The sequence below is a fragment of the Haliotis asinina genome, chromosome 12 (genome assembly GCF_037392515.1).
Source record: "Haliotis asinina isolate JCU_RB_2024 chromosome 12, JCU_Hal_asi_v2, whole genome shotgun sequence".
NCBI lineage: Eukaryota > Metazoa > Mollusca > Gastropoda > Lepetellida > Haliotidae > Haliotis > Haliotis asinina.
In genome coordinates this window covers 16,551,591-16,578,997 of record NC_090291.1, presented here as the reverse complement: position 1 = coordinate 16,578,997, position 27,407 = coordinate 16,551,591, and the positions used below count along the sequence as shown (strand labels likewise).

General features: G+C 39.5%; 2 protein-coding genes across 2 annotated transcripts; one reads left to right on the top strand and one right to left on the bottom strand.

Annotated features, from left to right (window-relative positions):
• Positions 1 to 4,632: 4,632 nt before the first annotated feature.
• On the top strand, positions 4,633 to 13,193 carry LOC137257705 (uncharacterized). Its single transcript, XM_067795098.1, has 12 exons — positions 4,633 to 4,844; positions 6,157 to 6,202; positions 6,590 to 6,761; positions 8,049 to 8,218; positions 8,843 to 8,904; positions 9,191 to 9,243; positions 9,521 to 9,587; positions 10,192 to 10,284; positions 10,996 to 11,073; positions 11,463 to 11,518; positions 11,872 to 11,984; positions 12,431 to 13,193. The coding sequence occupies exons 1-12, from the start codon at positions 4,740 to 4,742 to the stop codon at positions 12,592 to 12,594; spliced, it is 1,179 nt and encodes a 392-aa protein (XP_067651199.1). The 5' UTR covers positions 4,633 to 4,739; the 3' UTR covers positions 12,595 to 13,193.
• A 1,440-nt stretch (positions 13,194 to 14,633) lies between these two features.
• Positions 14,634 to 27,097, bottom strand: LOC137257866 (sperm microtubule inner protein 8-like). Its single transcript, XM_067795352.1, has 8 exons — positions 27,051 to 27,097; positions 26,654 to 26,914; positions 24,209 to 24,270; positions 22,317 to 22,375; positions 19,629 to 19,714; positions 18,475 to 18,536; positions 17,082 to 17,146; positions 14,634 to 16,249 (listed from the first exon to the last, which is right to left on the bottom strand). The coding sequence occupies exons 2-8, from the start codon at positions 26,874 to 26,876 to the stop codon at positions 16,186 to 16,188; spliced, it is 621 nt and encodes a 206-aa protein (XP_067651453.1). The 5' UTR covers positions 26,877 to 26,914; positions 27,051 to 27,097; the 3' UTR covers positions 14,634 to 16,185.
• Between the last annotated feature and the right edge of the window lie 310 nt (positions 27,098 to 27,407).

Below are 27,407 nucleotides of genomic sequence, written 5' to 3'. Positions count from 1 at the left end.
ATCGACCTGATTCCAGCCTTGCCATATCCGGGTTGGGGTAGCCTAGTGGTTGAAGCGTTCACTCGTCACACCGGAGACCCGGGTTCCAATTCCCACATGGGTACAATGTGTGCAGCCCATTTATGGTTGTCACCGCCGTGATGTTGCTAGTATATTGTTAAAAGCGGCGTAAAACCAAACTCATTCAACCATTCTACAGTATTCCCATCACGCCTAATGCATTGAGCTCGTGATGGAAACAATAGGCACAGGAACGACCTTCTTACCCTCACACAGGAGTGTTCATGTAGATACTCAAGCTTTAATCAAGGTTGTCTGTAGCTCCGTAACACGGCCACTTTTTCCGTCTTACAGACTGATGAAGTTAGATTTTTCCTTCTGATCGCTAAAGCATTTTTTCTTAAACTACTTTGGAAAAACGTCGATGCCGACAGATAATTAGATTTCATCGTTTAGTTCGTTTTCTTTAAAGGTTTGAGATAACAGAACTTGGATGCGAATGATTGAGACATATGCGTCTCGTTTCATTATGTCAGCGTGGTTATTTGAGGTAACAGAGTAGTCAGGTGGCTGACTGTCTGTTACGCAATGTGTTTGTGAGTTTCCTTTCTGCTTTGCCGTTACTGCCATGATACAGGATTAAATGAAGGGAGGCAAGAGGTTCCAAAGGCATTTATAAAGTACTATCCTATTTGTATATATAAGCCTGTGTGTATTTTTTGGACTGTATGCGTGTGCGTTTGCGTTTGCGTTTCCATGTAATCAATATCTTCTGTAACAGCTATAATATCTTACAACCGTATATATTGCACCACCAATCATCTCTTCTCAAGGCACCTGTCTGTAAGACAAAGGCGAAGTGACTGTGAAAATGCATGTACGTGTGCGTGTGCGTGTGCGTGTGCGTGCGTACTTACGTGCATGTGTACTGATGCCATATGGTGACCACTGGCGGATGGCCGTGGAGAGCAATTGTGAACAGTTAAAAACATGCTGCACCAGATTGTTTGTGAGGTGTCATAAGCATCTTTTCTTTCAGCCGTGCATTATTCAATGTCTTATGTGTCAAGAGAGTGTCGTACATTAGAGGGAATGGCAATAAACATGGCTGTTATGGAAGTCATTGTGAGAGCGGTTCTAAGGAGAGATGCCATTGCTGTCTCTGCTACTCTGGCAATGATTTTTCAAAAAATATATCGCTTCACATTTTGGCGTTCACTGTGGCCATGTTGGGGGATGTGCATACAAGCAATGTTACAGGGACGTGATGATAGAGAAATGATGTCAAAGGGATGGAATAGTCGACCGATGATATGGAAATGATTTGAACTGATGTTGTGGAGATGATTGGGCGTGATGTTGGGAGATGATTGGACGTGATGCTGGGAGATGATTGGACGTGATGTTGGGAGATGATGGGGCCCGATGACAGAGGTGATGGGGTGTGATGATAGAGAGATGATTGGACGTGATGTTGGGAGATGATGGGGCGCGATGACAGAGTTGATGGGGCGTGATGATAGAGAGATGATTGGGCGTGATGTCAGGGAGACGATGGGGCGTGATAACAGAGAGATGATGGGAGTGGTGTCAGGGATATGATGGGAGTGATGATAAAAGATGATGGTGCGTGATGGGAGAGATGTGATAGGGAGATGATGGCGAGGTGCAGATGATGTTCTGGTGATGATGAGTAGTATATGGTGGAAAGATTATTTCGAACGCTTCCCGTGAAGATACAGCACGTCATACACTATCGACGCCCCATACGGTCTGACACAAAACGTTGAGAGCATAATTCTTGAGATGTCGAAAGCACTTCAAGACAATGGCCAGAAAATATGGATCACTGTCTCATTGAATATACGAAAAGAATATGCCCCATACACAAGGTTACTAAGCCCTGATCACGGACAGATTGCCAATACCTTTTCCAATACTTAAATAACTTGATGTGAAGACATTTCTTTTGTTAGAATTCAAATTCAAATTTCCGTTGTTGCGTTGTTAGACATCCTGGTCGCTCCAGGGACCGTGGCAAGTGTCAAGCATCTCTGTACAAACTCTCACTGTATGTTCTTCAGCTGCATCATGTGACAGAGTGGCGCAAAAACAGAGCACTTAGTTGTTTTTCTCTACCCCCAAGGCGGTAATTCTCAGGTGGACATAAGAATTGCCACTGTCTTAGAGTTTTTGTGCAACTATCAGCGATGAGATGTGTCCTTGAACTTGTTATTTCCGATATTATCTGGAAAAGGTCTTCAGGTAAAAACATTAGTCTAATAGAAACAACAATGTAAAACACTAACTACCTGTATAATTACTCAAAACAGTTTTGTCAAATATTTAGATAATAAAATATTTAAATATTAGCAGTTTTAATACGTGAGATGTCAACATTTAACGGACGCTTCACTTCATTATGTTTAAATCACCATACGTTTCTACTACATTGTGAAACGATCCGTAATGATAGCTAAAATCCTGGATAATTCTTATATATAATGAACATCACGTGAAGATCATAGACGAAATACCTGCTGTACCTTCGTTCTTAAAACCTCAATTTTGTATATGGAACAATAAGACATGCAGAGTTACCTCCCTTGTAAGACGCATTCCTTCACGCCAAGACAACAGATTGATACACCTTGTTTGATTTCATCAAATCTTTGCTTCTATTCAATGTATAGTTGTGTACCTGCCATTATGAAAAAAAGCCCAGGCGTAAAAATTAATTGCTCATAGAAAGGGTGGGCACGTTCCCAATACTATTTAAATATAACGCTTTGCAACCTATCCGCTTTCACGAACAAAATGGCATCGCTGCGGGCCTGATATTCCGTGGTAATGTTTTCCTGAAATCAACAATATTATCAGACCTGGTCTACGTCCTACGGAACATTAAAAGAAAGAAGTCATCTAGTTAATTTCTTCTGATTTCAATGAATTCTCGGGGGAAAAAAGACAGAAATAATTCCACTGACCTGAATTCGCCTCGCCTATCTGGCAATTAACACTTTAAAACAAGATTGAAACCGAAGTATTTGAAAACGAGAATATTCATCATGCAGTGAGAAACTCTCAAGCTGTATATTTCTTCCACCTTTGTTCATCCTCACAACACACCGCCATGGCCGTGTGTGCTGGTGTATATGGATCGTGGTGACAGTTGGCGGTGCCTCCGCCTCTGCTATTGTTGTCTGGATACCGGCTGTGACTGAGTGCACGAGTGAGTATCGTTTTACGCCGCGTTTAGCAATATTCCAGCAATGTCAAACAGGAGGACTTCAATTTTACACATTGTACCATGTGTGGAATCGAACCCAGGTTTTCGGAGTGGTGAGCTAACCCTTCAACCACTATGCTACCTACCCCTATACCCTGATTGACTGCTGCGCTGTGCTGTGAGCCAGTGTGTGGTTGTGTTTATAGTTAACACCACACTCAAAAATATTGATTGACGGGGATCTGTAAATATTCGAATCAAGAGAAGATAATCTAGTGAGCTGGAGCTGTAAACCGTCAATCTGTCAATCATCCGACAAACTCATCTAGGTTAGATATTTATTTCCTTCTGCAATCCACACAGGCTAGAACGTAGTTTATCGGTTGTTCCAGCGGGGGGAGGGGGGATATATATGTGTGGCGGTGGGGTAGCTCGAAAGGGTTCGCACTTCACACGGAAGATCCGGGTTCGATTCCCCACGTGGGTGCAATGTGTTTATCCCATTTTGAGTGTCCCCTATCCTGATATTGCTGGAATATTTCTATACGCATTTAACTAACTACATATGTGTGTGACTAAATGACGGAGTACGGAGAGGCATATTTCTGATTGTATTCTCCTGAGTGGATAATTAATAATGAAAATGATATCTGACATGAAGAGAGGTCCTTGTAAACAAAACAGGACTGTGGTAATTGTTTATATCGCTATCAACTATTTCCTTCTGTGCCCTAATGTTTTCCGAATCATCCCTTCAAAACAGTGAATGAGTTTAGCTTTACGCCGCATTTAGCAATGTTCCAGCGGTCTGTAAATAATCGAGTCTAGACCAGACAATCCAGTGATCAACAGCATGATCATCGATCTATACAAATGGAATACGATAACATGATTGTGTCAACCAAGTCAGCGAGACTGACCACTCGATCCCATGAATACCTTCAGTTCTAACCCGGATCTTCACATATATTCAGAACCGTGGTTGATAACACGGGCAACGATACACAGAGAGAAAGAACAATGACAAAAGTCATGAATCGTGCAAATTTACTCTCTTCAATTTATCCTGCTAGAGAAACCTGCGTATATAGGGATAAAGAGCTGAATAACACGTATGACACTAGACAATGAACCAACAAATTCTATATTTTTCCGTTTCATTTCCCAGATTTGCGTTTCCAATTTCAGTTTTCAGAAATAGTTTAACAGTGTCAAAATCAATGAATCCAATAAGTTACGAGGTACATAAATTACTGTTGTTCGCCATCGGCTTTGCTTCGGTGTACTATCAAAATGAATGGAACTCGTACAGGTTTGTGTGTACTGAAAGGGGCTGTTGCCACTTGGCGACACATGCGCACAGCATACATATTGACTTAGCACAATGAAGTCAACTTTGCAACTCCTTACAGCGTCGATGCTGTAAACTCCTGACGGCGCGTTATCAGCGGGAACCACGTCATTCACTATCGTGGAGATTGTCCACATAAACACCGTAAAATCTTTCAAAATGGTGATGTGTAGGTCGCCAGTATCTCTCGTTGTTTTTATTTTATCTTTCAATTTTCTCAGTATACATGGAGTATGGGAGCTGGATAAAACTAACTTTGAAAAGGTAAGACAAATATATATTTATCTTCATATTTGACGTTCTATTTCAGTATAACCCTCGGTGCTGTATCCAAAATGGACATGACTGAAACGTTTCACAAGGCAAACCTATGATATCGTTTAGTTTTCTTTTTAAAGACCTGTGTTACTTTTAAAACAGAGTTATAGGAACATTTATGTTTACAATCCCAAAAATATGAACTATTATATAGGTTTTCATATTTATGATTATCATTTCTTTTCATTATAAGTCACCGTAATTCAAGTCACGTTCATAATGATGTTATGATGCATTTTCTCGTTTGTATTTTAAAAAAACAAAACAATGACGTTATCACAGAATGAAATCATCGAAGAAATACCATTCTCCATTAGCGCACAGGTGACCTCGCTATTACGCGATGTAGACCGCCTCGACAACGTGGTGCTCATTGATTTCCGGCAACACGTGGTATGGTAGGGTGAACTTGCACTGGCATTTGGATATCAATATTTGTAGCCCATATTTGTGGTCGATAGTTTTGGTGATGATCATTAGTATTATTTCATCATATTACGTTGCGAACAGGGTTGGATAGTTTGAAACAAATAATAAAAAGGCAAACATCGTATTCAACAGCGATTTGCTCTGAAAATGTCATCATTGGATAGCTTTTACTTCTTTATATAGGGTCATGTATTTGTATGGTGATTTTTAAATATACTAGTACATACAGCAAAAATGCATCGAATAGCTTCTATTAAAGACATGTATGTTTTTTGCGTTAATTCCTGCTACAATAAACGTAAATATAATTATAAGTATTCATAGTTATAGTATTGGCGTGTGAGTATGGTCACAGCAATATTCCAGCAATTCACTGCGGGGGACACAAAACATGGGCTTCACACATTACACCCATCTGGGAATCGAACCCGGGTCTTTGGGTTGACGTTTCAACCACAAGACAAGCCCAGACAGCTGACAGCTGGGTTGTAGTAATGTTTTGCAGCCTTAGAAGTAGTTTATTAGGGTCACTACTACTACTACTACTACTACTACTACTACTACTGATGTTGCTGCCGATGCTGCTGCTGTTTTAGTAACACATGTCCCAGCTTATGAATGCAAAATGCCATTCAGAAAGAGGAAATGTAACACATGGTGTATTTGGGGTTACACTTTCTCAGAAGATCTAAAGTATACATTCACCAGGACTTGGCTGAGTTGGTTACACGGCTGACTTTGCAAACAGCAGCAGCAGTAACAGTAGTAGTAGTAAAACAGTTGTAACGTACAGTAACGGAATTACCGATGTTACCTATTTATATTTCAGTTTCGGGAAACGGCCATTTTTCCTATCTACTTTGTCGACTCACCAGGTAAGTATTTTAATACAACCACAGCAACTGTTCAAAGGCCACTTCGGACATTAAACTGTGCACGTGGGACTGAAAATCATTTCACTCACGTGCCTGTTCGTGACCGCTTTCATTGTATAATAACCAGAACAGAGACGCTTTTGCATTTGTGGCGACATTGCGCCATTAACAGAGCTGAAAAAAATGCGCCCATGTCATGAGAGTGAGTGTATTTTGATCCCCTTTTAAAATATATTGCACTTTAACATCGTGGGGATCACCGACAGCAGCCTCCACATATTTTTAACTGAACAGTCTTTCGACGTTAGGGAAACACGCACCCACTTGTTTTGCTCTACTGTCATGTTGGTAAGGGCCGTTATTGATGAATTACCTCCCTTGTTTCAGGGTGCGCCCGCTGTCGAGTGCTGTATCCGTTTTTCTTCGCCGCGTCTCAGATATTTAAAGATGACAGGGAAATCATTTTCGGACGGGTGCAGGACAAAACGCTAATACGACAGTGGGGGATCGAGGAACTCCCCGCCATATTCTTCCACGAGAAGGGCGAAGAGGCAGAGAGGTGGGTGACAGCTGAGGGATGGCGGGTGACGTATGCATGGGCTCTCGTGTTACTATTCGTCACCAATTTAATCATATTTCAGTCTAAGTAAAGTTAGTCTCAGTGTATTTCGTAACACTCAACCACTGAGTCTAACAAAACCTTGTAGAAGGTCGCGTCAGACAACATTTGAACGACCAATGACCGTCCAATCAAACGCGAGACGGTTAAATAGATTTAACAAACCAGACCACGGCTACTATTTAGGGATCGGGGGGACTTTCAAAATATTCAGGTCACTGACACAGATCTCTTCACAAACAAAAATCCGCATATAACACAGTTATTTGACCTGCAGTATATACGCTTTGGGGTTTCTGTTGGCATGGTTACCATTACAACCTTGAATATTGCAAAAAACACTATTTTCAGCGACTGTTTACTCACCGTTGTCATGGTTGTACGTAGGCCGTGTGCATCACCCGGAAGCGAGCTTACTCTAAATAGCATTCGGAATCGTTCGGTACGAACCTTTTCGAGATGAAAAGTTCAAAAGGTATGTGCGAATGTGCACTTTCACGATTTGGTAAGCTGTGTTTTGATTGGTCAATCTCAAAGGTTACCTGACGCGACCTCCCATAAGGTTTTTTTAGACTCAGTAGTGGAGTGTAACGAAAAGTACTGAGAATAAGTTTACTTAGACTGATCATACTGACACCTGAACATCTGGATTAGAGTTGGTATTCAGCAAACCATTATGCCCCAAGAGGCCATTTGTTTGATTAATTGCGTAGATCGATTCTCGTGGTGTTCATCACAGGATTCTCTGGTATTGGCTGCCTATTACTGAGTGCAGCTTGAAACAACAAATACAAACAAACTAGTGAATCGAAACGTCTCCCTCAGTGATCATTCACTCTGGTTGTAGTTGTCCTAATCCTTGGAACCGAGTGTGCCTCAAACTCTTTTCCGTCCAGTGCGTCGTTAAAAAAACCCACAAAGACAAACAAACATCTATTAACGGTATAACACATGACTTATCGGCATGATTAATTCCTTTTTTGCGTTTCAAAAAGTGAATTAATTATTCTTACAATATGTTTTATTGTTCAAAATGTTCTTCGTGATTTCAGAATATCGATCTAATTCTACTTAAGTATAATGACTAAATCTTGATCTAATAAGATTTCCATTCGATATAGTGATTCACATAATCAGGAGATATCCATATGTCAACGTGTTGATATGTGTAAATCAGTACATCAGCTTAACGGTTTCCGGTTTTTGAAACTAACTTGTCTTTTACAGACTAGAGGGCGACATCACCGTCGACAACATTGTCAACACCATTTCCTTAGCCATGCCCGGCTACATCGGAGACGTGAAACACCAACACGTCATCGAGATATCCGACAAAAACTACGACGAGCTTGTCATCACACCGAAACAGAATGTTATATTACTCAACTATAATAACGGTATGACGCTGATGTCATATCACGCAACTATAGTAACGGTATGACGCTGATGTCATATCACGCAACTATTATAACGTTACGGTATGACGCTGATGTCATATTACGCAACTATAATAACGGTATGACGCTGGTGTCATATTACTCAACTATAATAACGGTATGACGCTGATGTCATATTACTCAACTATAATAACGGTATGACGCTGGTGTCATATTACTCAACTATAATAACGGTATGACGCTGATGTGATATTACTCAACTATAATAACGGTATGATACTGATGACATATTACTCAGCTAGAATAATGTAATGAACAAAGTGCCATATTACTCAACTGCAAGGTAACCTGTGATTTAGGTGGACGGTGCATGCTACGTAAGCTGCGGTTTAGGCAGACGATGTATACATCGTAAACCGTCGTTAACGTAGACGGTGCGTACTACGTAACCTGCAGCTGTGATAAAGGTGGACGGTTAGTACATCGTAACCTGTAATCAAGGTGGACGCTGCATACACACTACGTAACCCCAGCACTAGAACTAACAATGGCTGATATGGACGGTTGTCCAAGCTGAAACAAAGATCTGAACCAAGTAAAACATGTACGTATTTACACTTTCAGAGGAAAGAAATCTCAGGTTGGCATTCGAAGAAATAGCTTCAGCATTCCGATTTGATGAACAGGTAACCAACTGCAATCAAATAAATAATAAATATAATTATAACATTGTTTCGATATAATTTGATTCTTAAATGCCCAGAGGGAAATGTAATCCTATTTCGAATCTCATCGGAATAAAGACCTACTGAAGTAGAAAAAGGAAAAGAGAAGCCAAACAACAGCGCATACTATGTAATGTATACTTTCTATCTTTTAACAAAAGAATATTCCCTTTGCCTGTTGATTGGGGTGTGGTACTATTTAGGTATATTGTCACATCATAGTAAGTGTATCGTGTCTGTATTGCAGGTGATATTCTGCGCCATTGACTCGGATAAATATCCACGACTGAAACGAGAAAGGTTTGTGCGTTTACTGCATCTGAAGACTCGTTAAAATAACCTCACCAAGAAACCCACAGAAGCGTGTTTTATTTCAAGCCACTTGTAAAATAATCTTGTTTTGTTCCCTACTTAGATCTAATAATATTTTTGATATCTGAAATAAAATATTTGTATCGGTAAAGCTGGTTTACTGTGTACGTCGTCTCCCATAACACCTAATTGATCTATCTGCTCCTGTCCAGAGCGGGTGGTCACTTGTCTAGATCCCCGTTTATGGTGGTTTGTGTATTTCCAGATTTGGTCACCAGGGAAACCCAGCCGTGTTCTGGTATGAAGCGGATAATAAGCATGATAAGTTCTTGGTGGGTTGGTTACACCCTTATAACGTATTCATAAGCTTTGTTTAGGTTACACCTTGTACGGGGGTGTTTTCCTAGGGTTACACCGTATACGGGAAGCTCTTAGAAGAGTTGCCTTAAGTAGGAAGATGCTGGTATGGTGGGGCCGTTTACAGGAAGGTCTTGAAAGGTAGTATGCATCTGGTTGCAATAGTTTATAGGAATCTTCTACTTTGATTACAGACCAGTGAAGGTCTCGAGGTAGAATAGGCCTTCAGCAACCCATGCTTGCCATAAAAGGCGACTATGCTTTGTCGTAAGAGGCGACTAACGGGATCGGGTGGTCACGCTCGCTGACTTGGTTGACACATGCCATCGGTTCCCAATCGATGCTCATGTTGTTGGTCACTGGATTGTCTGGTCCAGAATCCATTATTTACAGGCCGCCGCCATATAGCTGGAATGTTGCTTAGTACTCACTCACTCACTTTGATTACAGCAGTGTATAGGAAGCTACGTACCTGGTTACACCCAAGTTAGCTATGATGTAAATGGATTCACATTTCAGTATGAATCTGTGTGTTTCAGTATGAATCTGTGTTTTTCAGTGTGAATCTGTGTGTTTCAGTACGGCAGTAAGATCCACCCGGAGGCCCTCCTACTGTTTGTCAACGAGAAGACCAACTTGTGGAGGAAAGTGAACGGGAGGCTCGAACCTCGGGTATGTGACATACGTGGTTATCTCCCCTGTGTACAATTACCTCCCCTGTTTTGATTTCCCGGGGTGTTGCGTGTATATTTCGTGTTATCCGCTTTTTCACACTTTCAGATGTGCCAGTGTCAAATTGTTCTATTATGTTGATATGGAAATGCTCGTTAGCACAAGAATAGTGTTACATTTTGTCAAACAAATGAAACTATTTCAATTTTTAAAGGGACTGACGTCGTTCAACCAAGACAATGATAGTCAACCCAGACGTATGATTACTATGTAGAAATAGCAGTTAGACATTATGCGAATGTCTTTCTCAAGCATTTATGGCCGCATGATGGAGCAATGGATAGAGCATCTGCCCGGAAAGAGCTGGGGGTCAATCTTTACCCCATAAGCATCACGAAGTAAACTGCGTCCTAGTCGGATTGCACTGTACAGCTGGATTAAGTGTAAACTAATATAGTCATCCCGGAATAGAATAGGCCTATTCAGATTTGGTAGTCAGAGATAATTTAATGAACCTGTGGTCAGTTATTTATATAAATCATTGTTTGGACGCTACAGACTGTCTTCACATTGCGTTAACATTGCTGACTGGAATGTTAAACATGAATCACAAAACAAATACCGAACAAGTTGAAGGATTTAAACTCATTAGTTTGTAACTAGATTTGATTTAAATGAGATCACGTGTGAGTGATGGTTTGTATGTTTCAGTCTGGTCGTATTGAGAAGCTTGACGACATATTCACGAAGTATGTTCCCCAAATAAAAGATATGAACGTACCTAAAATGGTGAGTATAAAACACTAAGAACTCGTTTATGTGTACTGCCACATACAATCTCACAAAATGACCGACCGGAAGACAGTGTGACGTCGTTGGGTTTGATTTTAGTACATTAGTAACGATTCTAAATAAACAAACATTCCAACAAACACTGGCAAAGCACAGGGACAGAGCAACTGGCTAAGAAGAAGAATCCATGGAGGACACTTTGGGTGAATACTATTTTATGCCGATATGCCGGTCTTCACGACGCTGGGCGACTTCACTACTCTGTGTGCCTCTCACATATCAAATGAAAAATGCAATAAAATTTAAGTATTGATCAGGCCGTTAAACCGATGTCACTCACATTTCATAGAGTTTGACTGATCCTCACTGGTATATGCTTTTCCCAGAGGCAGGCTATATCTGAACTGGCGGGTGCAGATCTACGACATCCCTGGGAGGCTGAGTAAGTCTATGGTGTTGACCAAGAGTAAGAAATGGGTACAGGTAGCATCACACTATTAACACTAGTGTAATAGTTAAGTGTCTTTGAGCAGTGCTACATTTGAGATAAGCGGTAACATTTTTTTATTATTTTGAAGAATTGCCTCGCCGTTATTGTCATTAAAATATACATAACACCGTGTGACAGAATGCCGTTTCTACTTATTCTGACAACTCCCTCGCACGCCTTGCAACCACTTTTCCTCAAATGCGTCTCTGTCTGCCATCAACACATGTTTACCAGAATTCAAGTACCATATGTCATTGCTAAGCACGCACGTCAGTTCGTTTTGTAAAAGTACCTCTTTTATCCAGATTTGCCGAGTACTACACCGAGTTGATTGAACGGATGATCGAAACCGGAAGCAACTTCATGCCCATGAATAAAGAGCGCGAAGCCTTACTTGAAATGGTCAACGATGTCGATGGTGGGTCTTGAGTGAGGTCATGAGTGGGTACTAGGGCGAGTGGGTGAGTGAGTGAGTAAGTGGGTGGGTCAGTATGTACGAGCGTGAGTGAATGAGTAAGACAGTGGGTACCAGGGTGGGTGAGTTGGTAGGTGGATGAATAAGTCAGAGGGTAGTGGGTTACTGAGTAAGTGGATGAGTGTGAGTGTGTAAGAGGGTGAGGATGAGTGGGAGAGTGAGTGAGTGAGTGAGTGAGGGTGGGGGGCGTGAGGGAGAGAGTCATCTGGGTTAACGTCACTTTGAACATTATTTGAATTATTTCATAACGTGTTTGTCGAATGTGGCAAATTCGTAGCTGGTATCACTTTTATGTCCCAGCATGGTTAGACAACTTGTTCACTGCTCACAGACCATTCTGTCCTTATTACTTCCTATTGTCTCTGTTCATGCTCGCATGTTTTGTTCAGGCTTGACGCAGAAACAGCGAGACTTCTTCTTAAGGAAAATGAACATCCTCGACTTCATGGTCTCATCGATCAAGAACTACAATCCTACTAAACACATACCCGTGGGAAAAGTGATCCCCGCTCGTTCAGAGAGCAGCACGAAGCTGCCCCGGGAGGAGTTATAATGCTTGACCTACGGTGAATGTGTGTGAATAGCTTGGCTTGACAATGAACTACCCTGTGTATATGTAAAGTATACGTGCCTCATGAATATTCATCATCTAGGATGATTAGGAATGGAGTAGTGTACTAGCTTAAGGTGTAGAAATATCAATGTTAGAAGTTCTGGTCGTTTGTTGTTATGAGGAATATCTATTTCAGTTACGTTTTTAAACGTATGACTGGTTAGCAAGGATCCGGAGGTTTCGACCTATTGTTTCATCCGTTCCGATTGTGCAACTGTACTTAATACCAAAAATCGCATCTAAGGGATGTAGCATGATCTTCAATGGTGAATCTGGATGAAGAAATCTGTCCAGTGTGAAAGAGCGATAATAACCCTGCGACTTGTAGGTATGGTTTAAATAACACCTTGTGTGTGTGGGACCTGTTTTATATCAGAATGAGATTTCTTGTAGTGAACATGTTACATTCGCATCGTTACTTCATTTCTTCAATGTACTTAAACCTTCACCCAGTTCATGTAATGAGTGGATAGTTTCATTGTAGCATCATGAACATGTGGACGTGCTGAAACAACGGAAATAAATTTTTCTTTTTCATAGATGGTGTCTTGTTTAGTCAGATTAAAAACATTTCGCATGGAGACAGGATGTTCAAGACATGCTTAGGACTGAATGAGTGAGTGAGTTTAGTTTTACGCCGCACTCAGCAATGTTCCAGCTATAGTGACAGCGACCTGGAAATAATCCAGCCTGGGCCAGGCAATCCACTGATCAACAGCATGTGCATCGATCTTTACACATGGAATACGATGACTGAAGATCAATTCTAACATGGATCTTCACGCATGCTTAGAATTTATCTTCATATGTCATCGTATCCTAACTACGTAGATCGATGCTCATGCATTTGATCAATGGATTGTCTGGCCCAGACTCGATTATTTCCAGGCCGCAAACCCAACTATTAACAGACTACCACTATGTGGCTGGAATATTGTTGAGTTACAACAATAAAAATATCAAAAAATGAAATAATACTTTCTGTGAACAACAGCATCCTTTGTTAGCAGGAGACTGTTATATCTTGGTAAAAAGCAAACATACTTTCTTTTCAAATTAGCTGTTGCATATGAAAATATATCCAGAGCAATTAAAAAAATCAAATGGTCGATCCTTTGTATAATTGATAAACTGAACGAACGTAGCATGCCTTTCAATCACTATCACAGAGAACCTCAAGACTTCACACACGAAATATCAATCGTATGAAATTCATCAGTTATTTAAAACATAGTTCATACTTGAAACATGTCGGAATAAGCATGTTGTAAGTAGGTAAATCGTCCCTGATCAGTAGTGCATCTAAGCACTGGTGTGTTAATCTCCTGTGGACTAGGCCAGTAGAAGGTACCATGTACATACGCGTGAATCAAAGAATCCGTTAAAAAATCTTATAACTATTTATATCAAACATAAATGCAACTCTTCCTTTCGTGTTACATCAACAAGGCTCCAAATCTAAAACTCCACATACACGTATCGTTCGTCAATATTCCTTTGTAATCCACGCTTAACGTAATAAAAAGATAACGAAACATTTTAGCTCAGAATAATTTCCCCTGAATTGTTTAAACATTAAACATTAATCCGAACGATTTAACTCGTACGGTTCATATAAACGAGTTCATGTTGTTTAATGGGGCAACGGCGTAGCCAAGTGGTTAAAGAGTTCGCTCTTCACTCCAAAGGCTCGGGTTCTATTCCCTACATATGGGTTCAATATTTGAAGGCCATTTCTAGTGTCCCCCGTCGTGATGTTGCTGGAGTATGGCTAAAAGCTATGTAAACCCCAACTCACTCACCCATATGCTTTAGTACCACCCAACAGCTGGTTTTCAAATCCCAGGTCAACCTTAACTGTGTTTCAAGCATAATATCCGCCTGTCTCTCTCCATGGCATGCGTAGCATTGGTACCAAACTTTAAGATTTCTTTTAGTGTTATAGCAGTAACACATAAAAGATAATGAAAAAGATAAAATACGATTCAGTGGCTTTATTTACAACAAAAACACAAACATAGTCATACAAATGTAAAATACTTGAGCAAAGTTTAATACTGGCTCGGTAGGTGACTGTCAGCGAGGACGAGTTATAAGCTTAGGAAGCTACCTATCAGGGTGCCGTTGTACAAAACGATCTTAGCGTTTTAAGGTGGCCGTAACTCCCATAGCTCACCAGTCTTAAGGTAGCCTTAAGGTTTTGTACAACAGCATACTGGGTGACAAATATTAATTGTGATAATACAAAGGTATATGATTACAATGTCCTTTCAAGCAACATATGTAATATGGTAAACCAAATCACAGGTGAGTAGATTAACAGAAAATATACAGACAATACATAAATGTATATACCCAGGTATACGCGTTTCGTATACTGTTGTAAACTACCATGATAATACCGTTCGGAGGACGTTGACTATACACTATACTGTCATACAAGGGTGCAATATAAAATAATAATGTTCAGAAGTTGTTGCATTAAACTTGATAATACTGTTCACAGGACGGTGACTCTTGTTCACGACTGTTTAACCGATCTACCTGGGCGCAATACAAAAATGATATTGTTCATAAGTCGTTGAATTAAATTTTATAATACTGTCACAGTGCGTTTATTAGTGACTAATGTCCATTACTATTGAATACAAGGGTGAAATACGAACATCACATTGTTCAGAAATGGTTAAATTACATTTGTAATACTGTTCATGGGGCGTTGAGCCTTGTTTAATACAGTTCAATACAAGGGCGAACTACCAAAAATATTGTTTAGTAGTCATTGAATTAAACGTATAATCAATAATACTGGTGTTTAGTACAGAGATGCAATACAACATATAAATTCTGTACAGAGGCGTGGAATGATACTTGTGATAATTAATACTGCTATTCAATAAAGAGGTTCATTATAAAATAATACTGTTCAAATAGCGTTGACTTAGAATTGTAATGATACAGTCGTTTAATAGTGACATTCAATACAATACTGCTCCGATAGCGTTGACTTAGAATTGTAACCGATGCATTTGTTTTAATACTGACGTTCAATACAATATTGTTCACGAGTGTAGGCTTAATACAGTTGTGAGTGAATGCACAGAAACATAATCTCATATGCATGATTTTACCTCTGATAAATACGAAATTACAGTACATGATTATTCTTGTACAACGAAAGTAGAGGTGAGAACTGATACTAGTATCCAGTTAGGGCTCGTGAATGTATACTGTGATTTAGAATATTCAAACGCCTGAACCAGTGATTTGTAATTGAAACTGTCATTACTGATAATGAACGGTTACCATGGTTACATAAATGAGCTACCTTATCAATATAATTCTGATATAATTCTATACAATTACCTGATACTGGTTTCTTCCAAACAATACGCGTTCGCCATGGCTAATCTCGAAGTAAATTCGTAAGACTTAAACCAAACATTTAGAGACATTTTTGTTTTTTGTTTAAATATAAAAAATGCAAAGGGTGAATAAATAAATGACGTAAAGGGCGAGACGGTAACGATGTTAACGCCAAGCTTCGGATGCGATGTTCCTGCTGTACTGGGGATACGTGTCACGGTAACGGGCGCTGAAACGTAACAAAACAATACTCGAATTCAATGTCGTGTTTGATTTTTGAATTTTCACACAATATTCCGATCTCCAAAAAGGGCGTTCTCGTCTTTTTTCTCTGATAGTAACATATAATTATTGGTGTGAACTGATTTCAGTCTAAGTAAACTTATCCTCGGTGTTTTTCGTAACACTCCACCACTGAGTCTAACAAAACCTTGTAGAAGGTAGCGGCAGGTAACCTGGAGCTGATTTGAATACTGGAAATGTCGCGTGTGTGTGGATTTACATGTTCTGCATCATCGCATTTAACAATTCCGCCGTAAGGCGCAGTAGTAGTACTGGTATCCAATAGTATGAAGTAATCGGTTTTCTCGATAGTCTTTAAATCAAATAAATGTTGTATTTTATCACAACAGTTAGTGCTAACCTTGATAAAAAATTCACATATACACAACCTTACGATTGACGCCTTCATAATTGTCTTTTATGTTATTGTAAATGTATGTGATGAGAGAAATATTTATCATAAATGTGTAAGGGATTTCGCTAATGTTCTACTCGATCCTGTAAATCGCCGATCCAAAATGAAAATGTAATCAAGTTTTCCACCCTGATAGGAACTCAAACCCTCAGCATATAATGCCGAGTTCATAGGCAACTATGGATTCGAGTTATCTCCCTTGTAATGGTGATCCTGCCGCTTGTTTAACCACTGAAGTATCTCTCCAAGTAATTCTAAATCAAACATATTTACTCATCCAGGTGACTCACGATCAACATGAAACCAATAAAAAGTATTAGCAAATAATTATTAATCGTGTAACAAGCTCGAGTGGTCTACTCACAAGACATTCGCTGGCATTGGTCGCTGTCCGTACTGATCCATCATAGGCTCCTGTCTCAGTGTGTACTGAAAAAACAATGCAAACATAGGTATGTACATTACATTGGACTCGGACATCTCTGATAACTGGCCACATCGGTGTTTATTATGACCAGAAAAAAACAAAACAAAAAATAAATAAATAAAACAAAAGCAAAAAAAAAAAAAAAAGTTCATAATAAAATTCTGCTTTATCTTCATAGTGGTTTGTGTTGCCATATCAAGACAAGCATACTTTCATTCAAATTGGAAATATCGTAATTATATGTTCCGATGTTGGCCATCAGAGGTTGTTCTGTGCAATAATTGGGTTGCTATCACAAATGTCCGAGTTAAATAAATATGGCGTCAATCTCTATTGGCCAATATAGACACCAGGATAATATAAGCCTGTGAAGGTATTTATAAGTAAAGTGTACTTAAATATACAAAATGTTATGATGAGACATGATGATGTTTGTCTGGAATACAGTTATCTGGATCACCTAGACCTGTGAAAGTTTTGGTTAGAATTGATTTTTAGGAACCCGTGATTGTCGTAAGAGGTGACTTAAGAGTCATGTTAGCCACTGGTATAAAATACGGCTGGAACATCACTGAGTATGGCGCTTAACAAAGAAAAGGAGCAAACAGGCAATGAGGCACATGAAGTCTATCTAACCCATATTATCCAGCGTCATTATTATAATATCGTTATAGAATATTTCACGTTTGACACTTTATTTACCAAAGAGACCCTTCAGATATGACAGTTAACTCAAAAGTGCTTTCAGTGTGGAATGGCGTCATTACTTTATCGTCAGTGTGTAAATATAGTTTTACATAGCATCTAGCAATATTCCAGCCATATCACGACGGGGGACACCAGAATTGAGTTGCACACATTTCACCCAAGTACGGAATCGAACTCGGTCTTCGGTGTGACGAGCGAACGCTGTACCCACTTGGCTACACCACCGCCCGTACTTTAATGTGCGTTAGGGAAAACTGTCTTAGGCCACTAATATCGGTATTCCGACTTTATCAAGGCAAACTACAAAGTGTCCCCTCCATGTGTGCGAAAAACGCATATTGTCATTAAGCATTTTCCAAATCGTGCGCTCTTCTTCAGTTTTGACGAATGGTTGATAGCGTGAGCAAGACAAGTGCCCCCGGGGCATTACGACCCTGAACCCAATGTTTTGTTTTTTAAGGTTTGTAAGCGTTAGATGGCTTGGCAGATACACATGACTAAATTATGGCATGAGGTAAACTCATAAAGCAGCCATCTGACAGCTTCTCACTCTTAGCCACACAATCAAGTCAAGGGACATAACTCTTCCATTCACCAGTGGTGGACGTCACTGGGAACCTACCCTCCATGACCGCGTAACCTCAGGACGAAGGTACCGCACGGCATATCCCATGAAATGGAGATCTATAAGGGAAACAAAATATGAAAAATGAATAAATATACAGCCTTAAATCACCATAGTGTTTTACGGTGTATTTATTTACCAGGTTCATCTTCAAATATAGACAATACTTTATTACCTTAAAAGGATCGGTTTTGGATCACAGAGCTTGGATAAAATGAAAAAAAAAACTCATGCAATTACTACAAATAGAAAAGGAGATAAGTTTGTGCTTAAAATAATTAAATGAATAAAATGATAACTGGACATTCAACATTTGTTAAAAATTGTAATATTTTGAGGTACAAAACACCTTCGAGCTCCTTTAGCCTTGGTGATTCGCAATGTGTCGGCAGCCAGAAGGTAAAAGGTGACAGTGTATTTAAAAATGCGTTGAGTCATTAAAGATTTTTTCAGACGTTGAAAGTATTTGGCGCTCATAGAGATGTGAAAGATTATCGAATGTGAATCCGGCTATTTTACCAGCTGCATTTACAATTTTGTTAATTTTTTGTTATTACGTGTTTACAATATCGAAGAATAAATGTATAAGAGTATGTGTATATGTATATAATTATTATTTGTTTGCCTTGTAAACATTGAAGCATATATTATTACAGTCAATTTCAGAATCATGCCATTCATTGAATCACTCGCTTAAATTCGTTCTCGGAATGTCACTGAATCCTTCACGTGAATTTGTTTCAGCAATGCTTAGAGTGTTTGATTAAAATTAGTTTGTCAATCAGAAACCTTCACATATGCTATTCGAAAAGAGTAGGGGATATCATTTTGCGAGCATACCACTACCCAACTCAGATACATAGGAGAAAGATTTTGGTTGTATATTCCATACAGATGAAACATTTCCAAAGGAATGGAATAAATTGTCTCATCTTCCCTTATTTTTTTCTTCAACACCTGTTTCCTCCGTGCCTTCGTCATTTACATTTTATCAATCTTGTAAATCCAATATTCCCTACTTGTTGCGAATGGTATATATCAACACATGTAGTAATGCGATATTTTATAACTTCCATGATTCATCATTTCTTTACGTGTCAGGTATTCATTCGGATTAAAGGGTTTTTACTCTATACAATACACTGTAGTACCTTTGTTTTCTGGGAGTTCTGGCAGCTTGATATCATACCGTTCTGGAGACTTGTTGAGGAAGTTCGACCATTCTTGGCGTGTTTTCCTGTAAATGTAAATACGTGATAGCTAAACTGTAAAATCACTCCAGTGAGAAAGCTAATGGAAAGCATGAATACACAGTACCATTTAGGAAGTGGTCAAATTTAATTATGTAATATTTGGGATTATATTATATTTTGGAAGCCGCAGTGGAAATAGCGATGGCTTAGCGGGTTACACGACTGACTTTATGTGCTGGACCCAGATTTTCGGAGCTCTCTTTGCGCTAAGATAGCGCTAAGATCGATGCTCATGGTGTTGATCACTGCATTGTCTGGTCCAGAGTCGATTATTTACAGACCACCGCGATATAGCTTGGATATTGTTGAGTGAGGCGCAAAATTAAACTCACTCGCTCACTCACTTAGCGCTAAGAGAGCTTCGAAAATCTAGGCCCTGGCGATTGGGTACTTGACCCTGAGCGTGTGGGTTCGAATTCCAAGTGGGACTCAAACTAATAAATGTACTAGAATCTGTACTAAGAAAGTGTAGCCCCAAACATAAAATATATTACTGCCAAAGATTGTTCGAAAACTCATTGTTAGAACTGCAGTCATGTTTGATGGAGGTCAGTTGAAACAGAACTATTGTTGACATGCTACCGATGGCCACCGAGGGTGACATCCCATCCTTTGAGGACTTAATGGGTATGATTTATAGCCAAGAAAACCTAAAATCTTTTTAAAAATAACAAAATAATAATTATTATTACAAACGTATGCTTGTATGTACAGTTTTGTACATATCCATACTTTCATTCGTCTCGTACATAGTTGTAAACCTGAATTGTATTAATCTCTGTATGTCCTACATTACGACAAAAAACTTACATCGCTTCGTGTTAATTATGAATATTTTAAGTTCCTCTATTGTTTAACACGACAATAAGCAAGGATAGTTTAAGCGTCATGAGACTGAAGAAAAAGCTTAACGTTTAAAGCCAAGACAACTTAACCAATTACTTTTAGATTTTTGTCCGTCAAAAACTTCGTTCTCGATTCTCGGACCTTTACATCAAAACACTTACTTGCGATTGTGGGTATTCGACAATGTTTGGGAGTGTGAAACGAAGAAACGCATTGTACTGACGTCAATGTGTGCACAAATCAAATATATATAATCACGCACCCATTTCGGTCACGTGATGTATGCGTTTTGTCAGTCTGTGTTGTATAATATTTAGGAAGTGCGTTGAAAGTTCGATGTCGGGAAGAAGATATTGATTTCTTCAGTTGTTTTATAGAGTGTATTCAACATAACACACCCAATTAAATACAAACTCTTTTACCCCCAATTTTGTATTTGTCCACGTCTCGCGTAACATGTCTTTGTCCAAACAAGACCTTTTATATACAAATAATTAACTTCAGGGCACGCTGACCCAAGAAAAGTAAAAAGTCTTATCTCGCAAGGCAGATCGATAACATCATACGTCGCGTGTCGCGAGCCAACATTAAATCAATACATATACCCTATCGATCCGTTAATCACGTAGATCTGCTGCCAGAGGTGTTATCTAACCGATGATACTATGCTTCTGAATTAAACTGAGGGTCACCAGTTACATCTGAACGGAGCAATGATTAGACTTCAAGGTTGTGATAATTAATCATTTTGATATTTTTTCAGTGGGTTTCACAATAAGGTGAAGTTATCTCCCCTGGCCCGAATCATTTATCATTGCAAAACGGTATTGTGTGTTTTGACACGAATGGCGTGAGGTGCGGTGTAGGGGTGTATTATGTACACTCGTCGTACCAGGTAACTTCATGGCTTGTGGAGTAGTGTATTGTGTTAGTATCAGCGTTTCATGTCAGGTATTGTTGTCGGTATACACTGCTCTGGGTTGACGTTTTATAGCAACGTGGGTATCAAAATCACCGACCGTGAAATAACATGCGTTATTAATGAACACTGCGGAGAGCAGTTTGTTGTTACACACACTCTGCAGTGTTAGTTTGCTTGTGTAGCCAAAGCTTGGATTCATCTGCATCAGTGAGCGAGTTTAGTTTTATGGCGCTTTTAGAAATTTTCGAGCAATATCGCCAGAAAAGGGCTTCACACATTGTACCCATGCGGGGAATCGAACCCCGGCGTGCCGAGCGAACGCCCAGTCTTCACAATATCGCATTGTCGTTGAAGTTATCATTTATCGGAAGATTCATATCTAGCTATAGCGAGTATGACTATTTAAATTTATCAAAATGCAGCTTTACTGTTCCTTGGATACTCTAACTCTATGTAACATCACAAAGAAAACATGACGAAATCGAGAAGGAAAGTTGCAGAACAATCCTGACTATGACGTCAAACAATACGTCACAATAAGAGTTGTGACGTCACAATAGCTGTCTGTTAGAACATGACCTTGTAAGATCTTTCAGGTTGCTCAAGTTCTTTCAGGCTGCTCTCTGCATATGAAATAACCGTGTTGCTAAAGGATTATGGTGTCAATTATTTTTTTTATGTACATGTATTTACATGATTCGAACATACTGTTTGGGTCGAATTAAAGTCGACTCGACGCATTGCTTTACACGTAATCTCATCCAACTCGAGAGTTTTCCAGCATTCCCTTTTGATAATGTTCACATCATTTGACTCACGTTAATTCTTCTGGTGTTGTGTAGTATCTGTGGAGCTCGCGACCTGTGTCCGTGATATTCTGCAACAGATATTATTCATATTATTAGCATCATTTACCAATAGCATATAATATTATCTAGTAATAGTACATGTTCAAAGGTGATCGATCTGATTCATAATCAGTGGATCCGAATGCTTCCTAATCATCACTCCCAACTCCCTGGGGAGTATACGATACCCAGGGTATCTAATCTCAGTTGTGACAACATAACAACAAATACTACAAACACAAAAACCCTAAATTCAATCATTACAAGTATGTTGTACTTCTGGCTAAACGAATATGGTGTCTTTTTGACAATACTATTCACAAAAACTGCTCCACCGATTACACAGTGAACGTACATAGAGTTTGATGAAGAAAACACGTGAGGGTAGGGGATAAAATTTTCTTTTATATTCTGATTTCAGATAATACGGTTTATTCTCGTCAAAGCTGAAAACAATCTAAAGGATGGTTGCCTTTCATTTCTCACCCACAACACGTGATGTTTCAAAACATCTATAAAAGTACATTTTTTAAAAAAAAAGAAAAAGACACAGCTAGGTCTAATTACATATTTCAAACATTTTCACCAACAGAAGGACCCTATGATCAAAATATCGAAAGATCGGCCCCTTAACAACGTTATTCATATAGACGTATTTGTTTGTTTATCAAGACATGACATTTAAACAGTACACTACACAGTCATTCTAATCATACATCCCAGGAGGTCGATCTAAGTATGTAAAAGGTATTAAGTTTCAATCTCGGAATACAACAGATCGATAATATATGTAATGGGTGTATCGATTACCATCCTTGACAGGTAAACAGCCAGGTACTGAGTCGTGAGTTACTGGAGACAAGATAACAAGGTGCTCAGTTAACTTACACAGATCGGCTTGGATCGGGAGCTAACGGAAGTACAAGTGGTGTGTTAGCGAGTATCTGTCCTCGAAACCACCTGAACAATCAGTCTGCTCAGCCTAGACTAGGGATATTGATAGTGGTTTCAATTACAATGCCAGTTGAACTGACTTATGATCCTTAGTTTCCCTGCAGACCGACTGATCTACCACTGCAACATTTAGCCTGTTTTATTACAGGAGGAACATATCTGCTTTGTGTACCTTTGTACAAGTTAACCAAGTTGTTACATGAATATCTGGGGCTCCTTTCACAAAGTAACCTTTACTAAGGTTAACCCAACTCCCATTTTTTAACACTGCACTAAGGTTACCTAAGTCTAAGGTACTTCGGAATTTAATCCCATGTTCACCTTTCGAGCGGATATAGATGAACAATTATAAAAGGTTACTCCATTTAATCACACTTAACTAACAATCAGACTGTCCAGATGTAGAGACATATGCTAAGTGGAAAAGTAAGGGACCACATGAAAGCACAAGTGTTCCATTCTTTTCTTCAGGGTTCTTCACAACCTAATATCATCCCTTATTTTTTTCTCAGTATATATAACCCATGGTTAACGCGCGAATAGATTAATTCATGTTTAGCTGAGAAGTAGATCTAATAGATAACCAGAGCGCAAATTAACACAGTGTTTATCTGATTCGCTGGACTAGAATAGAATAGCTAACCCCATAATTCCCCACATTAACTACATGTACCACAATGCTAATTAACCCGATGTTTCCTGACCTGACTGGACAAATGTAACATAACTAAAATTAACACTATGTTTACCTGAAGATGGTGGTCCTTCGGCCACATAATTTTCAGTGTGATCACAATGTGACTTATCGGGTAGACACGCTACCTCTGTAACTACACAGGGTAAGAAGGGAAATATTTAACAATCATACATCAACTTTGATGTTATATGACCCTGTGACAGCCACTTACCAAACTGGACATACGCTGTTTGGGAGACTGGAACATTGTGGTTGTCGCTCGCTTGAAGTCCACTGGAATGTAATGAATGACGATGAAAGTAAAGACTTTGCTGTAGTTTGGAGACAGAACTCAGTCGGCGAGAGAGTCAAAAGAGGTCCGCAAAATGTTGAACCTTGATCGAACCTCTCTCTATCGTATCTAGATTGTAAATCACGTTCGAAAGCGAGGCAAGACAACTTACACTTTTTCAACTAGAGTAGCCCCCCTTGACAAAGAAAATGGCAGCTGGTGTGAGCACGCTAAGTGGGAACAAAAGACAAGGGATCTAGGATTTTGATATCCACGCGTTATCACAAAACTGGACTTTTCTCAAGGTAGAAACTGAGTTAAACAAGACATGGGTTATGTTAGATCTTCTATATTTAATTCTATCGCATTTTGCCGTAGAGTACAACCCAGAATATTGTTTTTGTTTTTTCTCATGAAACTCCTCAATCAGAAACCCTACTGGCTAGCGACCAGTTATCGCCGCGTACCAGTTATCGTCAACACCCGGCTCTCGTAGCCTATAGCTTTAGTAATATGTCAGCGTGTGATACGAAAATACAAATCAAGCTGTCTTCTGAAGCACTACAGCCGGACTTAACTTGTACACGGAAATAAATTTAGCTGGTCGCCAGCCATTGTAAATCAGGAAACTGCTTTCTGGTATGAATAATTTAACTTTGTGTTGTTTGGTTTTAGATTTACACTGCCGGGATATTGTCGATCATGCATTGGCCACGGGTTTGTGACGGATCAGTTCAAAACCTAAGCGCAAGATAAGCTAATCGCCGGGGCTTTTTCTACTCGATCTAGTTGTTGCGAGGATTAACGCACTGACCCAACCAATACTACTCGTTCAGCTCATAGTGTTATGCCCCGTTAGATAAGTACCAGTTGAACTAAAATTATCGATCTACCCAAATCGACCCGGGTTAGGCTTTCACTGTAGAGGTTACTCAACACACAAGTATGTCATTTACAGAATAGCCCGGTTGATTAAGACAACACAGGCAAACTAAAGATAGGTATATCATACAGACAACCTACTGTGCAGTGACAAAGATTCCGATATAAACAATTTGTGGTTGTAAACACTTCACAGTAATCAGTCACTGAGCTGTTTTACGTCGCTTTTAGCACATTCAAGCAATATCACGGCGGGGGACACCAGAAATGGGCTTCACACATTGTGCCCATATGGGGAATCGAACCCGGGCCTTCGGCTTGACGTACGAGCGCTTTAACACTGGGATACCCAAACGCTCACACACTAATCATCCTTTCCATGTAGCTGTGGATGAAAGATTGTCATTGCTGACTCTGCATTTGTACACTGGTATCGGGTCCTTGCCAGTTGCATCAATTATTCAGAGGAGATGAAACTTTGATGATCACACTGTGTTTTCAGAACGAGTTCTAGCTCATAACCTCAAATTTACCTTTGGCAGGTCTGTTGTATTCTTAATCCATTTGACTGGTACCTATGTTTATGGACTGTTTGGTTTAATAAATATGAGTCAGTAGTATATTAATGATTTTTTCCAAATTATGTGGAAATATGTAAGGGAATCACCAGGATCACCAGATGATCAGATATTGTTTACATGTTAATCAAGTTATATTATAAATACATGTTGGGTAATTCAAGGAATAAATCAAGTCATAGTTTTTCGTTTACCATCTAGGCTACCTACAAACAAGGTCACTTGGCCAGATTATTATCAGATTTGTCGACGGTTCTGCTTGAGGTTTATCGGTAATACGGGATATCAGGGGATTAGCTGTGATAATCATATTCGCTCTCACACAAAGCACCTCACAGATATTGTTGCTGTTGAGCTTGGACAATTGTAACATTGTTATCAACGTTTCTTCAGTATTTGCCTGAGACTGAAGTGATCTTATATTTAATAACACATTGACAAAAATGAACCAAAACAAGATTAAATGGTCTATGACTGAAATCGTAACTTAATGTAGATGTTGTATACAATTATACAACTGTACAATATATAAAATGGCTTTCTGATTTATTTTCTGAAGGTCGAAACGTGGTTTTGTAAAGGTATGTCTCACATACAGGCAATTTCCACCAGTCGTTTGCATGAACATTCATGTGCCATGAGGTTTAGCGTCATCTTTAATTCAAGGTGTACATGTGTGTTCATTGTCAATATGAACCTGAATGAATAAGTTACATTTTATGTCGTTTTTATCAACATTCCAGCAATATCACGACCAGGGACTCCAGAAATGGGCTTCACACATTGTACCAATGTAGGGAATCAAACTCGGGTCTTTGGCGTGACGAGAGGACGCCATAACCACTAGGCTACCCCACCGCCCGAATATGAACCTGAACAAACATATATGCGATATAGATGATAGCACAGTGGGACATGGTCTCACCTGGACCACTGCTTGTCGTTGTCCTACAGTGCTCGTCCGGGAGTTTATGTCCGGCTGTGTCCATGTCCATACGGCGAAAGGTCGGGAGGTTTGGATGGAACAAGCCCTCCTTTACTGCGGCTAGCTGGACCTTCCTCAGGGACGGGTAGTTATAGGAGTAGCTGGGCATCTTCATCGGACACACCCTCTCGGTGGTTTTGGTATCAACGTTCACCGTCGTCATCGTGCACGTCGACAAAGATGCTGCCAAAAATACGGTTCCTATTGACAGAAATAATGAAATGGGTAATGCGAATACCCTTTATGTGCACAACTTAATACCTTATAGCCAACACGAGAGGCCTCTCTATGTCTACTCCGTCCCCTCTTACCGGTTGCGCGACAATGACGCTCTTACCTTTAACTCCGTATAGACCAGCAAAGAGACAGAACGTTGCCCCTGGCAACAATCAACAAAGGCTTCCGTCACGCGCTGCGGCCTACCGGAAATAACCCCGCGCGTTGAGGGTCATTTATCATTGATAACATTTGTCGCTATCAAAGATACAAATGTGTTACAAGAAGACGATTAGGAAATACAATGTGCCTCACTATGTTTGCTCTTATGTCTCATATTTTCAAATGGCAATCATAACATACTATGAATACTTTCAGGGTAGCTTCTAAAATGTGTGACGATTTACAATATAAAAACACAAAAGCGAATAAAAAAAAAATATAAAAAAAATAAAAAAACGCAAACAACTGAGCTTAG

What these genes read in the sequence shown, in the direction of transcription:
- LOC137257866 (XM_067795352.1), bottom strand. Translation starts at nt 26,876, where the DNA reads ATGACGACGGTGAACGTTGATACCAAAACCACCGAGAGGGTGTGTCCG. An exon ending in AGAACTCCCAGAAAACAAAG is followed by an intron (nt 18,537 to 19,628) that starts GTACTACAGTGT and finishes TTTCCCTTATAG; the next exon opens with ATCTCCATTTCATGGGATAT. An exon ending in AGGTTACGCGGTCATGGAGG is followed by an intron (nt 17,147 to 18,474) that starts GTAGGTTCCCAG and finishes TTGTTTTTTCAG; the next exon opens with TACACACTGAGACAGGAGCC.
- LOC137257705 (XM_067795098.1), top strand. Translation starts at nt 4,740, where the DNA reads ATGGTGATGTGTAGGTCGCCAGTATCTCTCGTTGTTTTTATTTTATCT. An exon ending in CTACTTTGTCGACTCACCAG is followed by an intron (nt 6,203 to 6,589) that starts GTAAGTATTTTA and finishes CCCTTGTTTCAG; the next exon opens with GGTGCGCCCGCTGTCGAGTG. An exon ending in ACGGGAGGCTCGAACCTCGG is followed by an intron (nt 10,285 to 10,995) that starts GTATGTGACATA and finishes TGTATGTTTCAG; the next exon opens with TCTGGTCGTATTGAGAAGCT.